We start from the raw sequence: 17,633 nt of genomic DNA, 5'->3' as shown, positions 1-17,633 counted from the left end.
ACCGGGTCGGAGAATCACCGGGGACTGGCGTGAATCCCGCCCCCGCCGTGTCCCGAATTCTCCGCCACCAGAGATTCGGCGGGGGCGGGAATCGTGCCGCGCCGGTTGGCGGGAATCGCGCCGGTCGACGGGCCCACCCCCGGTGATTCTCCGGCCCGCGATGGGCCGAAGTCCCGCCGCTGTCAACCCTCTCCAGCCGGCGTGGATTAAACCACCTTGTGAACAGCGGGACAAGGCGGCGTGGGCGGGCACCGGGGTCCTGGGGGGGGGGCGCGGGGCGATCTGGCCCCGGGGGGGTTGCCCCCATGGTGGCCTGGCCCGGGATCGGGGCCCACCGATCGGCGGGCGGGCCTGTGCCGTGGGGGCACTCTTTTTCTTCCGCCTTCGCCATGGTCTTCACTATGGCGGAAGCGGAAGAGATCCCCTCCCCTGCGCATGCGCGGGGATGACGTCAGCAGCCGCTGACGCTCCCGTGCATGCGTTGCCCGGCGAAGTCCTTTCGCCGCCGGCTGGCGTGGCGCCAAAAGGTCTTTCCCGCCAGCCGGCGGAGCGGAAACCACTCTGGTGCGGGCCTAGCCCCTCAAGGTGAGGGCTTGGCCCCAAAAGGTGCGGAGACCTCCGCACCTTTGGGGCGGCCTGACGCCGGAGTGGTTCCCGCCACTCCATTACTCCGGAACCCCCCGCCCCCCCGGGTAGGGGAGAATCCCACCCTATATTTCTAAAAAGTAGTTAGTTTCCGTCTCCTAATGTCTATCAAAACAATCTAGTCTCAATCTCTTTCTTCAAAGTCTACTGTCTGGGTCTGTGAGGAAAACAAAGAGATTTATATTTGTACAGGTAAACATTAGAAATAAGGTACAGTTTTAAGTGGGTTCAATTTAACATTTCTGTGCTTGGAAGGGTAAAACCTATTGTTAGATTCACATTGGACAAATGTGTTTGTATATGTGGGGGTTGGTTTCAATTTCAACTGTGATTCTATTATGCTTAGAGAGGGCTATGGCATGAAAAGTAAATATAAGTAAGGAGTTACATGGCAACTGAAGGCTCTTGTGAGGATAAAAAAATGCTTTTAAATTTTAAATTAATCGGATCACCCCTTAACCTTCTAAATTCTAGAGAAAACAGGACTAATTTGTATAATCTCTCCTCATACCTTAACCCCTGAAGTCCAGATATCATTCTTATAAACCTGCATTGCTCTCCGTCCAAGATCAAAATATCCTTCCTAAGGTGTGGTGTCCAGATCTGTGCGCAGTACTCAAATGGGGTCAAACCAGGGTTTGGTAAAGCTGTAGCATAACGTCTGTGTACTTATAATCCAGTCTTTTAGATATAAAGGCCAGCATTCCATTAGCCTTCTTGATTACTTTCTGCACTTGTTTGTGGCATTTTAAAGATCTATGTACCTAACCCCAGGTCTCTTTGGACATCCACTGAACTTAGCTTCAAACCATCTGGAAATTACCCTGATCTGTCCTTTTTTGGTACAAAATTGATACCCTCACACTTGCTGACATTGGAATCCATCTGCCACAGTTTTACCCATTCACTTTGTCTGTCAATATCCCTTTGTAATTTGATGCTGCCATCTACAGTGTCTACAATGCCACCCATTGCGAACTGCTGAGGAAAAGCATTATTGTGAGAGACAATTTTAAAGCACGTTTTTGGGAGTGGAGTTTGGAAACTCGCATGTGACAATCATCTGGGGGGATTCGGAGGAGAAACCTACGGACACTAACTTGGGTTCAGAGTGGAGTGTGTGTATTTGACCACAGCTACTCTATGCACTTAAAGGGACTTGGTGTTAATGACACCATTGTAGTTTAAGATGTACATTGTAATCCGTGTTAATCTTAAAATCTGTGCGTAATTGTTAAACTAAAGAGGGAGTAAAGAAGTATTATATTATAATGCAAATTTTTCATGTTCAATTTTCCCTTGTTGGTAGACCTAATTAGCAGTTGTGCTATTCTGTCCTTCCATATTTTATGGATAATAATAAAATCTATGCGGCTGGATTCTGCATGTCAGAGACTAAGTGCTGGCGCTAGGACTTAATCGGTGGTGTTCTATGACCACTGAGTTGGCGCTGGTCCTGTGCATCTCAGGATCCTTTAATAGGTTAGCACCGGCGCCAAGTGGAACTACAGCAATATTCAATGAAAAACAGTGTCCAATTTGCCAGGGTTGGGATTTGCACACGAGAGGCTGACAAGTTGCAGCCGCACATGTATCTGCCCCGGCCCCATGCCCACTCCACACACACTCATTCCAGTCAAGAGGATGGAAGCCGGAGGAAGGCACCACAGTTTGCAGATGTGGAGCTTGATACCCTGCTGGACTCCATGGAGGATAGGCGGGCCACCCTGTTCCCCGGGATGGGAAGGATGCTGCCACCCATACATCAGACCTGGGCACAGGTGGCGGAGGGCATGGGAGCCGTGGGTCACACCACCAGAACCAGCCAGCAGTGCCTCAAGAAGCTGCGTGGCCTCCTCTGGGCGGCCAGGGTGAGTAGCCAGCACCGTGCACCTGGCAGCAACCCCCGTCCCACACACCCATAACCTCCCCACCCCCCCTGTAACCTGGTGAGCGACAAAACCCCACCTGCTGTAGTCTGCTCGCGCCCCACCTTGCATACCGTCCGCCATGGGTGTCCGATTGCCTAACACTGTATTTTCTGTTTCATCGCCCCCCACATTGGAAGGCGGCATGGGCCATGGCCTCCAGGTCAGCCACCGCTCATCACCCTGGTAACGCCCATTCTTCTCTACCTCAAATACCCCCCCCCCCCCCCCCCGACCCCCATCCCCACCTGTGCCACCCCAAAGGTTTGGTGGGACCGTGTGATGGAATGGCCAGCTCGCACGAATTACTCACCCAGGTGGATGGTGGAAAATGCTACTGTGGGCAGGAGACAGACATTGTCAAATGATGCGGGGCACCAGAGCTCATCGCTGAGCGGGTTATCATCATCCTCCATCCCATGGACCAGACTGTTATTGCCAACCCAGGGCCTGCACCCCATAGTGAGGCAGGTATGTATAACAAAGGGAGTTGCAGATGCTGCGGGAGGTGGGGGGGGGGGGGGGGGGGGGGGGGGGGGGCAGGTCCCGGATGGTAGTGCTGCCGTTGGCGAACCTCATCGTGATTAGGGCTTCCCATGCGCATGGCCCTGGTGTACACCTTTTGCGGCCTCCTGTACCTGCCCCAGCCCTATGCCCTGCCCATCCTCGCTCTTCCCCACGTCGGCCGAGGCCTGGCATAACAACTGTACGAGACCTGGCGCAATATCTGGTTTCCGCCCTTGTGCGCCTGCCTGGCAACAGCTGTTGATTATAAACATTCCCACCGAAATGAGTTGAAACATCCTTCTGCTTGTTAACTTGTTTTTCTTGTCCATTTATGCTATGCAACCCAATTTGCATACTAAGTTTGACTTATCAAAGAGGTATCCTTCTCACCAACAGGAACTAGTTTTTGCACCTCTCATTGAAGGATGGCACCTGTCACAATGCAGCACTCGCTTTGTGCTGAAGTGGAGCAACAGCCTAGGTTACAGACTGAATTCCTGAAAATTTGTGACAAAAGGCATTGCTTCTTATTCTTCACTCGTTTACTCACATCTAGATGCTGAAATTCCCCATTAAGTACCATTTGTCACACTGGAATCACAGCGGGCGGGATTTTCCGACAGACCCGCAGCATATTTTCTGGCAGCGGAGGAGGTCGCCGTTGGCTGGAGGTGGGAACCTCCATTCCCACCAATAATTATGGGGATTTGCGTGTCCCCCACCCACTGCCACCTGGGAACGTGCCGCGGGGGTTGACATCAGCGGGACCAGAAGATCCCGCCGGCGGGAAGGGCCGGAAAACAATAATGGATAAAATGTGCTTTACAATATCGGATGGAAATATAACACCCTGGGGGTAGATTTTGCCTTCCAGGTGGTTGACTGGCAGAGGCAGGCCAATACCCTGGTCTGCAGGGAGAATCAGAGGGCCAGCAGCTCTGGAGCCTTGGCAGTCTCATAGAGAGAGGTGAGGTAGGCTCTCGAGGGAAGTCAGTGACCGCTAAGGCACCTCAAAATACCCTCAAAGACATTCGGGAAATTAGAAGTTGAGGAGGTCCAAAGCCGGTATGTCCCATCGGAGTGAAGAGGAAACACTTAGAGATTAGTTTGGGACACAATTGTAAACTTACACACACCCAGCCCTCTCAGTGGGGTATGAAGTGTTCAGCTCCGAAGGCCCCCAGTTTGCCACAGAGAGGCTGCCTTTGAGTAGGCATCCTCTGCCCAAGGCAGGGTAGGGGACTTTTCACCGGCGACAGCACTCAATACCATCCCTAATTGGGGCCTCAATCATCCTAATTACAGGCAGCCAATATAGTTCCTCACTCACTTCTTGGGAACATCCCCAGCTGTGGGAATATGCCAGGGAGTCATCCTGACATGGCACCTCTCTTTTCTTCATCAAATCCCACCACCTCTAAGGGGTCACAAATATCCTGCCCTTTAGCTATCATTAATTTCTGACCTGTGTGTAACAGCGGAATAATTTTATTTTAATAATGACAGCAGAGATAGAGGCATCCACGTGGTCTGCTCTAATTAACAGTAATAATAGAATCAATAGCTTTATTTCAGTATTGAGAAGATCTATTGATTTCCTTCCAAACTGAGTACATTATAAATTATAATGAACACTTATCTGAGCAATAGGAATGCAGGCCTTTAATATGTAACACATCTGCAAGAGCAAATCTAAGCTGAAGCGATGGGATTCAAGAAAATGGTCTGATCACCAGAAACATTTAAATATTTTATTAAACTAATTGCGCTGATCATCCTCCTTGTTCGGGGGCTGACAGGATGATTGCCGGGAGTTGGGGGTAGGGGCCATCCTCTCCCAAGACAGAATGCAGTCCTAGCTTCCTTAGGTAAGAGAGGTATTCAATATGGTACTGACAAGGGCAGCAAGGTGGCGCAGTGGTTAGCACTGCCGCCTCACGGCACTGAGGTCCCAGGTTCGATCCAAGCTCTGGGTCACTGTCCGTGTGGAGTTTGCACATTCTCCCCGTGTTTGCGTGGGTTTCGCCCCCTCAACCCAAAGGTGTGCAGGGTAGGTGGATTGGCCATGCTAAATTGCCCCTTAATTGGAAAAAATGAACTGGGGACTCTAAATTTATTTTTAAAAATATGGTACTTGTATCCAGCAGTCCTATGCTTATGAGGTGCCGTCCTGCTGCCTCCCTCCAATCTCCATCAGGGAAGGCAACTGGTGGGCAACATTGTGTGCTCTCATGACAAAATGCAAGGATTTTCAATACTGGCTATTGCGACAAACTTACCCTATAAAACAATGTTGCTTTCTCTCGCTCCCTCGGTCCATTATAAAACACATCCCCTGCTGCTTCATTAATTTTCATGATAAAGTGCAAATCCTCCATTCTCTGAGCTGTTTGTACAGCTGCCTGAGTGATTCATGAGAATGACCAAAAAACACAAATCATCAAAACACTGCCGGCTCGAAACAACTTCTGTTTTAAAACCGACGGAATCATAACTAATATTTTTCAATTAAGCAAACCAAAAGCCTGTGTATTTTTTTTCAAAGGAATGTCAGTTTTTATACATCTGGGCAAACAAACAGAAATTGAAGACACCTTGGTCTTCTACCTCAATCCACCCACATATATCAATCTAATCCCAACACAGACCTAAGACTTCTTCCTATTACCACATCTCTAGTCCTTGTTTACTACATGGATATTTTTATCCAAATAATTCTTCCATCACCAGGCTTCTATAACTTGAGTTTAATTCCTAAGAGTCATATTCGACATGAAACATTAACTCTGTTTCTTGCTCCACAGATGTTGACAAGACTTTTTCCAGAACTTTGTTTTTATTTCAGATCTCCAGCATCCGCAGTATTTTGCTTTAACTTGAGTTTTATTTGTATCCATTTGTGTGTGTATTTTGACTGCCATGCCAGATCTGTGTCTATCACCTTATTTCCACTGCTCCTTCTACCCCTCTTTTATTTTTCTCTTTACCCCCCACCTAAATATGGGCAGCACAGTAGCACAGTAGGTAGCACTGTTGTTTCACAGCTCCAGGGTCCCAGGTTCGATTCCCGGCTTGGGTCACTGTCTGTGCGGAGTCTGCACGTTCTCCCTGTGTCTGCGTGGGTTTCCTCTGGGTGCTCCAGTTTCCTCCCACAAGTCCCGAAAGACGTGCTGTTAGATAATTCTGAATTCTCCCTCTGTGTACCCGAACGGGCACCGGAATGTGGCGACTAGAGGCTTTTCACAGCAACTTCATTGCAGTGTTAATGTAAGCCTACTTGTGACAATAAAGATTATTATTATTATTCTACCTCTCTCCTGTCATGTTTCTTTTTATTTCTCCCCTTTCAGGGAGTCTGCCCTCCCAAATCCTTACCTTAACTCGCCAATGGTCAGTGACCTTCCTGCTCTCCTGCTTTTGTCTTAGATTTGACGCCCTCTTAGATACGCCTACCACTTCCCTGTGCCACTCTTGGCTTCCTCTGAAAGGCCCATTGAGGCAGTCATCGCTGCCACCTTCTGAGCAGCAACCTTAACTGGCCTACCTTATTCTCTTGCCAACCTTCCTCTCCAGCATGCCCGCTGGGGAGGGGGGCTAATTTTTACATCATGTCCGATCTAGCCCTCACTCACCGTACTGATCCTGTGGGCTCTTATGAGTGGATTAACTATCATTGCTCCCCTGTGTATTTCTCTCCAGGTCTCCTAAAGTCTTCGTCATCCATGAGCTATTGATGTTCCGATTGCATAAGCATTGACAGAAATCCTTTCCACTACCATTTCTAAAACAGTGCTTCTGTCTCACCTTGAGCTGACCTTGTTAGCTGGTCATTAAAAAGGGCAGTTAATAGTCAACCACATTGCTGTGGGTCTGGAGTTACATATAGGCCAGATCAGGTACAGGTTGAAGATTTCCTTCCCTGAAGGAAATTAGAAATTGGGACATCTCGAGGACTCAATTCAGCGAGGTTCAACAGGAAAGCTGCTTGGTGAGCTGCCAGATTTATAAAGATGAGGGTCTCACTGTTGGATGGGGAGGGCGCTGGGTGGTGGTGGTGGTGGGGAGGGGGATCTAACCAGCACACTCATCCAGTTTAGGCACCCAGAAATCAGAATTGACATGGAGTAGTAACAATCTGATATTTGAAATGAATTAGTACCTGAAAATACAGCTCAACAAGTTCATCTTTTTCCATCATGTAATAGATTTTTCCAGCCAGCAGCCAAGCCTCAGCCTCCTTGGTTTGCATTCCTAGGTCAATGAAATTCTTCAGGCTCTGTTTGGTGTAGTCTAATGACAATCTGTAGGAACTAACATTTGAATTTCAGTTGTTTTTAATATTTCAACAACTTGTGTGTGATGGATGTATGAAACACAAGAAAGATCCAGACATTTTCTTGTGAACTAAAGTGTGTAAAATTATATTCAATATTGCCAAAGTTAGGTGAAATATTTTCATCCCAAATGAACAGAATATTTAAATATGAAGAAAATAGTATCAACGGAAAACATTTTTAAAAAATAGACATGTCACTTACCTCTCTGTGTTAAACGACAGGTGCAGATGGCTTAAAATGTTCAGCATTTCCATCTCTTGTTCCTTGTCCTTTAACTTTTGAGAAAGCATCAGCCAGTGCTCATAATATATACTACATTGCCATTTATCATGTATAATCTTCTCATAGAAACTGCAGAGTCGTTCAATGGCCTGGACTTGGTCTAAATAAATCATATAACTGAATGAGAACAAAGGATAAAACTTGAAGAGGAATTATCGACTTTAATATAGGGAACAAACCATTGACTTCATGGCCCAGATTTCTATCTTCGCAATGTGAATTGCGATGCCGCAATTTCGCCTCCTAACCAACTGTATCTTCCCACATTATTTTCATTGTGGGGTGGCAGGAATGGGCTGCATTTGGAGCATCTCCTAAAGCAGGTTCCATGGCCACCTCCATTCAATGGGTTATCTGCCGGATTCCGCAAGTGAGTGTTAGGTACCCTAGCCCACGCATTTTTATCCCTGTCATATTCTTCCTTCGTTCCTCTGTACTCCTTATGCCCCTTTCAAACCCCCATGTCTCCTACTATCCTCTCATGTGCCTGTAGTAGCTCATATGTTCCCTCCATATCACGTATTCATGATGGACAAAACTCATGGGCTCTATAGTTATATCGGTGAGTCTTTGATATGTTCGTGAAACCATCAAAATAAACAAACAAATCTCCTTAAAAGCATTATTCCTCTTTGAAGCTCATAAAACTGTTAATAAAATACAGCCATTCAAACTCTACTTGAAAAAAAAATTCTCTTAACCGCTCATGAAATTGTCAAAATAAACCACCCTTCAAACACCTCTTTAGAAAAAATATCAGCACTAGTTCACAAAACAGCCTTGCTGAGCTGTATCCATTAGTGGGATTTGGAGCTGAGCCAAGCATTCATAATAGTTTCCATTGCACAGAACTGAACTCATTAAAACCATTTTAATAGTGGAACAGATGTCCATCTTTTGTGGTGCTTCAATGGCTGAACAGATGGATGCCCCATCAATAAAACATTTCTGTCCCTGACCTGTCCACAATTTTATGGGAGGCAGGCAAGGCCTATGGAAGCCCAATGACCCTTACTACAATTGATTACTTTAAGAGACCAATTGTTAGTTATTTGGAGGAGTTATGAGTTGGGGTGATGTCCAACAAATCACACTGCTTGGGCCTCAGGTGGGAAGATAGGGGAACTCCATCACTGGCCCTCTTTCCATATTAGGCACTGCCGCCAAGGTATGCCACCGCCCCCCCTCCAGTGTTCATAAAATCCATGGCTTGCCATCATGGTTCCTCAACTCCTTTTTCCACCCCCACCATGAGACCCTGTACTCACCAGGTGAAGGGGCTTCTGAAGTCCCAGCATGACCACCTTGAGCTGGGACTACAAAGCTTCCAGCCAAACAGATTGTTCAGCAGCTCTCTGGAGGTGGGACTTATACCCATGTGCATTTCTTCTTTATTAATGTAATTCCTTCATTATAACTGTGATTATACTTCAAAACTGCCTAATTTGCTGAAAAGAGCTTTTGGGCATCCAGAGCTCGTGAAAATGCTAAAAAATGCAAATTTGTTCTACTGTGACTTTCCAAACCTCCCAAAGCTCCTCTACAGTCCTTTGTCCAATTTGTCCACCTCCATACCATTGCTCGCTCATTCCTCAACTTTTTGACCTTCTGCCGTAGCCCAATCTGATGTTGAAGATCTGATATTGTTTAACCACCTGCTGGTATAAATATCATCTGAAGCCTGTAAATATTACAAACCTAACTGCATATTTCAGGGCATTTATTATTCTTGCGTGGAATACATTTGACTCTGCATGTGATGTACTACTTACAATGGATGCTATTGGTTCTCATGGCAGTAAGAAGTGCTAGCTCATAAGTCAGTCTCCCGTCTTCTCTCAATCCTCTGTCCACGTAATATTGTCCTAAACAGAGGAGGACTTGCACACAACCCAATTCCGAGCTGCATTCCTGCAGTTCTAAATATAGATTCAGCGATTTCCTGAGGTAACGTTCGGGCAGCGTCAGAATTTTACAACACATTGTCAAAGACCCAAAGTTAGCATGAGCAATAGCTTGGTTTTGTTTAATACCAGTCTCTTCTGCAGTCCTTATTGCACATAGACAGTTTCCCAGAGCTTCCTTCAGTCTGGTTTTCTTTCTTAGAGATATTGCCAGCATGTTATGAACAACTCCCCGCTGTCCAGGACTGTGTGATGATTCCAGCAGGAAATTCAATATTTCAGATGCTGCCATGGACTGATTATTTAAAATGTACAGCCAAGCAAGGAAAAGAGAGATTCTGAAAGCTTCCCCATCGCTGATATGTTTTGCTCTTTTTGCAGACTTTGTCATGTAATGAATTGCCCTTTCATATGATTTATATTGCTGGTACAAATTGGCCAAGGCAAAATACAAGTCCCTCTGGATGTTTACATTGGCTGTGCTGTTTGAGAGATCTGAAGCCTCTTGAAGGTAAACGGCAGCTTGTGTAGGAATTGCACCATTACAACTTCCTTGGGTGTTCAACTTTGAGAATATTTCAATGACAAAATTAGCTTTCTGCAAAGAACCAAACCATGTGCCGTTTGAGGCAAATCGAGCAAATCTTAATGCTGCCAGTGTCAGCTCTGGTAAGCATTTTTTATTGTATACTGAGCTTAAAATCAAATGCAAATCCACTGGAGCTATTGTACTTTGTGAACTGAAATTATTTGAAAGAAACTGCAGATGTTCAACAAATGGCAAAGCTTCTTCAGACTTTCCAATTTGTAGAAAAAGCTTTGATATCAGAAAACAGACACGTGCCTCCAGGAGGTAATCATCAGCGATCATTGCTTTCTTAAGGATAATGTTAAGTATCTCCAACTCATTCTCCGAACTGAAGACATGACATGGGATGCACAGGAGAAGAGTTGCAGCCTTTTCCACGAGGGTTTGCGATTTCTCTTTCATTTTTAGCTTCAAGTACACAGAAGCCAGATTTACATACAAAGAGGTCAACAGGTACAAGTCAGAGAATGTCCCTTGCGCCACTGTCATTGCTTCTTCAAAGTAAACTCTGGCCTGCGAGAACCTAAGCCTTTTGGCACAAAGTCTTCCTAAAAGGAAACAGATTCTGGAATAAGCCCAATGTTTGTTACATCTTTTGGCCACCTCCCTTGCCATTTCCAAATACTGTAACACTTCTTTTTCTTCAGTTGCCCCATATAAAATAGACCCTATAAAGGAAAAGGACAAATCATAGAAAGGTTTGAAGTGTGCTACATATTCCTCTTGGTTTAGGAATATTAGTACAGGGTTAAAGACTTCAGCATTATCCAGGTCTCCAAGATTAAGGTCGATATAGAACGTCTGTTCGCCAGATTGATCCGGTTCAGGGACAAATTCCTTAGATTTACAAGAGTTAGTCTCAGGAATGTTCTCAGATGCCAGTCCAGCTGGGCCACAAGGGAGGTGATTTTCAAATGTTGAACAAACGAACTCTCCTGTGGAGATAATATAGAATAGAAAAATATAAATGTCTCAGAAATATTCACCAATTAATAAAAACCAATGAGCCCTGAAATTACTGTTGGTGATATTATTGAACACATGCATCATGAAATTAATGGTTTCATACCTTCATTAAAATATTTGACAGAGGAATGTTTTGCAAATATGTTGTTCATCCACTATTAATTCCGACAGTAATCTTTAGGTTAGAATGTTTAAATCAAGCTCGTCACATTTTAGGTATTCTTAGAATGTGATTAGTTTAAGAAATAATGGGTGTGATTTAACAGAAACATTTTGAAGTGTGATTTTGGTTCTAATTGGCAGGGTGTTCCCAACAGCGGAGTTGGCGAGATCATGGCCGCATTTAACAGCACTTAGTCGGAAATGAACCCCCACAAGCTTTCCGCCATTACTGGCTTTAGTGTCTCGCTGTTAACAAGAGGGAGCTGCTTTTAAACGCTCCCGCACTACTCACTCCCAGTCAACATACAAACATGGCAGCGCGCCGACTTGCTCCTCGCTTTGGGGATGCCGAGCTGGGCAGGCTCCTGGACGCAGTGCATGTGAGACAGGGCATCCTGTTCCCACGAGGGGGTCGGAGGGCCAGCAGCAAGGCCACCAATACCGTTTCGGGGGCAGTGGCAGCAGCTGTCAGTGTGGGCAGCATGACAAGGAGGACCGCCATACAATGCCAGAAGACCAACGACCTCCACCGAGCTTCAAGGGTAAGTTACGACCTTTCTCCTGGCATCACTTCTGCCTCCCACCCCTTAAATTCCCAACACCTTACCCCCCCACTCTAAATCACTGGTTGACACCTCGTACCCTCCCCACATCAGGTCTTCGTGCTTGTTCCTCAGCACCCCTGGCACCCACCAGCGCAATCCCTTCATGTCCAGTTGCGATGCCCACACATGCCACCTGCCATAGGACCCCCCCCTGATCCATCAAGCATGTGTCTCACAGTGCCCTCTCTTGTCCCACAGGATAGATTGACCCATAATCGCCGTGAAAGTGCCAAGAAGGGCAGCGGAGCACCAGAGATCAGAGTCCTCACCACCCAATGTGGAACGGGCCCTGGACATCCCATGGTTGACCAGGGAGAGAGCAGTCACCAACAGCGTGGTTGGCTTGCACCGTCGGGTTGAGGATCCACCAGCCCTCCACCCGGATAACCTGTCTCAAGTGAGTTGTTCATGTCAGACAAAATGATCCTTCCCTCTCACTGACCACATGCCCATTCTCCCGCAGGATCTCCATCTGACCAATCCAGAATCGCTCCTCCATTGTCACCCAAGCAACCATCTCGGAGGAGAGCTCAAAGGAGACCACCGGCAAGGCGTTACAGCTATCACCCCACCTTCCATCAGCACAGAGACACACACCTCAGTGGGCGACATAAGTGGACAGGTTTCTGGGGCACAATCTGGTGAGCTCAACACAAGTTGCTGATGCACATCAAGTGGAGGCAGGGACATCCAAAGGAGTTCACAATCAGAGGTCTGCTGGATCCCAGGACTCCGCTAAGTCCCAGTCAGATGCCGAACCTCTGGACAAGGTTATCCTGGAGATGATGCAGACGTTAGGACATGCCCAGGAGATTCAGGAGGGGATGTCAGTGCCACTCACGCAGATGCATCACTGATTGGAAGAGTCCCAAAGGCTACAGGCACAGGAGATGTTGCTAACAATGCATGGCACCGGGTTCATCACCTCAGTGGAAAGCCTGGAGCATGCCATCCGCGTTTTGAGTGTTGGTGAACAAGGCGAGCTTTGTCTGTGATGACCATGGCTGAGGGCCTTGACATCATGTCCCAGTCGATGATGGGTGTGCCCCAGATGCAGGTGGACATTGCTGAGGCAAAAAGCATGGCTGAGTCACAGAGGAGCATCGCCGAGGGCGTCGACACCATGCTGCAGGCACTGGGGAGGCGCCAGGAGCAATGGAGCCGGATAATGCAGAGGCCCATGGAGCTCACTCCAGCTACCTCTCTTTCCCATGGTGGAGACCCCCAGGGCTCTACAGGCACCGTCAGGGAGGCGGAAGCACTGGTGGTCAACCTGGGGCCTGCCACCAGGGAGACGTCAGTGGTCTCAAGTTCCTCTGATCCCCCACTACTGACACCGGCGCAACATAAGGGCCGCGGGCAGAACAGGGTGGCACTCCAATGCCAGTGACATCGATAAGTCGGTCGGTTTGCAGCTCCAGGCCCTCCAGAGGACATCCGTCAAGGGCATCAATGGCCACAGGGCACGCTAAGCAGCAGACTGCCTACACCTCTGATGTGCATCCTGGGGGCAAGCATGGACATGGCAGTGGACCACATAAGATCAAGAAAATTGAGAATCACCGAGTGTGCACCGGGGGGGCGGGGGGGGGGGGGGGTCCATTATATGTAGCTAGGTGCAATGGAAATGTCAAATGTGTACTATTAAGTCATATTACACTTGATACAAGTGAAGCCTCTGTCAGGTTAATCTTCACTGCGGGCCTGCCTGCACACTCACTCTTCCCCCACCCCCGCCGTTGTCCTCCACTCCCCCCACCCCCAATCAAAGTGCTCCAAGATCAAATGCTCTCGATGCAGACCCCATTCAGAGGATGGGTGTGAGCACACTGTCAGCAGAAAGACAGGAGTCAGGCTTTGGCATTAATTGAGGAGTCCCAGAGCTTACCTCATTGCAAGTGATGATCACTCTCCTTGTATATAATAATAAAAATCTTTTATGTCACATGTATTTTTACATTAACATTGCAATTAAGTTACCATGAAAAGCCCCTAGTCGCCACATTCGGGCGCCAGTTCGAGTACACAGACGGAGAATTCAGAGTGTCCAAATTACCGAACAGCATGTCTTTCGGGACTTGTGGGAGGAAACCGGATCATCCAGAAGAAACCCACGCAGACACAGGGAGAACGTGCAAACTCCGCACAGGCAGTGACCCAAGCTGTGAATCAAACCTGGCGCTGTGAAGCAACAGTGCTACCCACTGTGCTACCGTGCCGCTCCGCGCCCCAGCGACCCGCTGACAGTGCCGTCATAGGCCCATCATGATGTAACACAGACCCCCGGAGAGTTTAACATAGTAGTTGGTGGGGGGGGCGTGGTGGTGGGAGGGTCAGGGATTGGGTGGAAAGGAGGGAAATGGGGGAGGAGGGGAATGGTGCAGAAGGAGGAGAAAGGAAAAGGGGATGAGCTGACAGGCAAAGCCTCGTCCTATGAGAAGAGGGTGAGGATGAGGGCATCCTCAGTCCTTTAGGGGATGCCGGACCCTCGCCGCCGCCTATCCTCCATCGTCTGGCTCCTCCTGCAGCTCCTCACAGGGCCCTTCCACCATTCCCTTCTCGTCCGCCTCCTCCTCCTCAGATAAGGCCGCATATTCCTCCCTCTCCTCCTCTAGCATGTCGCCCCACAGCTGTGCCAGGGTGTGGAGGGCACAGCAGACCACCATAAAGCAGGAGACCCTCTGGGGGTGTACTGCAGTGCACCACCAGTGCGATCTAGGCACTTGAACCGCACTTTCAATAGTCCGATGCACCGCTCAATGACAGCACGCTGGCAAAATAGATCTCATTATATCAGGTCTCCACCTTGGTCTTCAACCTTCGCACTGCCATCATCAGCCAGGACCTCAGCGGGCACCCCTTATCCCCCAAGAGCCAACCTGTCATTCTGGGGCCATTGAATCTCCGGGATCTCGGTATATCCCAGTATGTAGCTGCCATGTATGTTCCTTGGGACGTGTGCACACATGTGAATGATCAGAGGTGGTGGTCGCACACAAGTTGAACATTCAGGAAGTGGAACTCCTTCCTGTTAATGAAAGGCACTCCCAGATTCCCCGATGCGTGCAAGCCAACATGGCGTGCCATCAATTACCCCCTGGAACTGGGGCAGCCCGGTGATGGGAGAGAATCCTGCTGCCCGGGCATCTTGGTCCAGCTCAAAGTTTATATAGACAGCTGCCCGGGCATACAGGGCATCCTTGATCTTATAGATACACTTGTGGGCTGTAGCTTGAGATGTGACGCACAAGTTCTCGCTTGAGCCCTGGAATGAACCGGTGGCATAAATGTTCAGCGCTGCGGTGATCTTCGCACTCACCGAAAGCAGGTGTCCTTTTCCACAGCATGCCAATTCCTTGAGGAAATGGCACAGATGCCATACAGCCCCTTTTTTGAGATGGAGTCTCCTGTGGCATCTGCTGTCTGTCATCTCCTGTACATCTTGGGCCATTGTAGGCGCCCTCCTCTGTGTTCCTCCTCGGCCTTATGGGCAGCCGGGTCTTCAGGGTGTGAGGCAGCCCCCTGCATATGGGGTGCCGCCAACAGCCTGCGCCGATGCTGCTGCCTTTAACGGCGCCTGGCCACCTGGGGTGTCACCAGCACCGTGAGGGCATCCTCTGTAGGATCAACTCCACCATCCATTCTAATTTCTTTAAGGAATTGGAGGAGAGAGACTGACAATCAGTTAGGGCTTCCACCCTGGGACCCTTAATGCCCCCAAGCCTGCCCTTATGTTTCTCACCTTCTCTCAAGAGTGTCAACGACTGAGCCAGTTGTGCTGGAAAAGCGCACACACCCTGGTCACATCGGGAAGCCCTAGCCATAACCCATTCGGAAACATTCGGTAGACTGTCTGTACTCAGCTGCCCTCCCCTGATCGACACACTCACCCTATGGTTGGGAGGATATTCCCAGTGCTGAAGCCCACCTCTTGAGTGTTTGATTGTTGGCTGCTGCCTTTGTAGTGTTGACACCTCTGGAATTCAGGCAGTGTTCAGGCTTCAAGGTTTGATTGAAATGTGATGCAATGATCATCATCTGAGTCATGGCACGTGTAGCCACGAGAATCCACTTGAGAACTGTGAAATGCTCACATAACTAACAAGGTCAATTCCTTATTAGATATAACCTTTAGTTGTGAAGCTAGTAGTGAGTAGCTAGAGGCTATTCACAATCAGAGGAAGTTAAAGTGACCATCAGCATATAACCAAGAACAGGGCTCTGTCCTGGAAGTGTTTGGTAGGACAGACAGGCAGCAGCTGTAGTTGCCCATTATGGGTATCCACAATATTGAAAGAAGACTTGAAAGCCTCATGGACAAGCGGTCTCTCATCCCCACTGGCCCGGGGCAACCCCCGACCTGGACCTCTTCAGCCGCCCCGAGCAAGCTCAACCCCCTTGACGTGTCCCCCATTCCCCACGGCCCCCCTCCTGAGCACTGAGAGGCCGTTGCATTAGACATCAATCTTGCTAATGAGATGGAAATTGGTACGAATTGAGTCAATGAAATGCATGCCATACTTGGGTGAGATCCGGAACTCGCCATCAGGAGCAGGCCGGTTAGATGGCAAATTGATTCACGCCCGGTTTCGTGCCCGGTGCGTATCTCAATTTTGGCCTTTCCCACTATTTAACCGGCGTAGATCCAGGGCAGGTGCAACGTGGTGGTTAAATCGTGTCCAATATAAATCAAAAGAATATCAACAGATCATTACCAATTACTCTGGAGTAAACTCATAAAAACTTCAATTTTTTGCTACTAGCATTTATAATTCTTTAAATTAGCCATGCACACCTGTTATGAGCAAAAATCTTAATGATTCAAAGAATTAACAACAAATGAAATGAATATTGCAGTGCAAGTCTATTTTTTAATGAAATGAATACTTTGAATTCATTGCTCACCTTGTTCACTTTCTGATAAAACCTCTGGCCATGTGCATTTATCTGCATTAGAAACAACATACATACATGCTCTTAGAAAGAGATCATTGGCTTATCTTTTTCATAAATAACTTTTCTGCAGCTCCATAGTTGTTTAAAGATAAACACACGAAGTAGATCAAATATTCTGATAGGTTTAAGTGTAGTATGGCCCTCATCAAAAGCACAAGTCCAAAAAGCCCACAGCCGAATATGCAGAAAATTGATTTGTTCAGACTGGTGTCATTTAGTTGGTATTTAGATACGTGTGGATTATAAATTGATATAATTAATTCTGAGCATTTTATATGTCAAACATCATTTGCCACTTTAGTTGCAATGTGCTGGTTTCCCTCTGCTGGGTGATTTCAGCTAACCTGGGCCTCCATATATCATAATTATCTCATCATAGAATAAAATCCTTATCTCGAAAAACAAGTGTTTTAATAATTCATTACCTTAAATGGAAGGTGTTACATCATTTAGAAATAAAAACATTGACAAGGGAACACAAACTTCAGCAATAGTAACGTAATGATGTTTAGCTTTGTACTCCAAGGCTGTGGCATCATTATTGGATGGCACGAGGGATGGAAAAACCTCAAGATTTTTTAATCAACATTAGTAAAATCATTCAGTTCTTTAAAATGTTTATATTGTTGCCAATTAATTATCCTTCTTTGTAACTTACAACTAATTAACAAAATGCTGAGGTGAGGTACTGTCATTTTCCTTTATGTGTAGAGTCAAAAATGTTGGTGTCCCATTCATGCAATTATATAAAT

General features: G+C 47.4%; 1 protein-coding gene across 4 annotated transcripts in view; it reads right to left on the bottom strand.

The window, feature by feature from the left end:
• The window catches only part of sh3tc2 (SH3 domain and tetratricopeptide repeats 2), a 174,547-nt gene that overhangs the window by 16,143 nt on the left and 140,771 nt on the right, over positions 1-17,633 (bottom strand). For all 4 annotated transcript variants that reach the window (XM_072512121.1, XM_072512119.1, XM_072512120.1 and 1 more), the window contains 5 exons: positions 16,831-16,872; positions 9,472-11,127; positions 7,619-7,799; positions 7,240-7,390; positions 5,360-5,482 (listed from right to left, as the gene is read on the bottom strand). In XM_072512121.1, coding sequence (XP_072368222.1) covers positions 5,360-5,482; positions 7,240-7,390; positions 7,619-7,799; positions 9,472-11,127; positions 16,831-16,872 — 2,153 coding nt within the window. The remainder of the gene's footprint in view (positions 1-5,359; positions 5,483-7,239; positions 7,391-7,618; positions 7,800-9,471; positions 11,128-16,830; positions 16,873-17,633) is intronic.

The sequence above is a fragment of the Scyliorhinus torazame genome, chromosome 7 (assembly GCF_047496885.1).
Source record: "Scyliorhinus torazame isolate Kashiwa2021f chromosome 7, sScyTor2.1, whole genome shotgun sequence".
Taxonomy (NCBI): Eukaryota; Metazoa; Chordata; class Chondrichthyes; order Carcharhiniformes; family Scyliorhinidae; genus Scyliorhinus; species Scyliorhinus torazame.
This window is presented reverse-complemented; position numbering and strand designations above follow the sequence as displayed.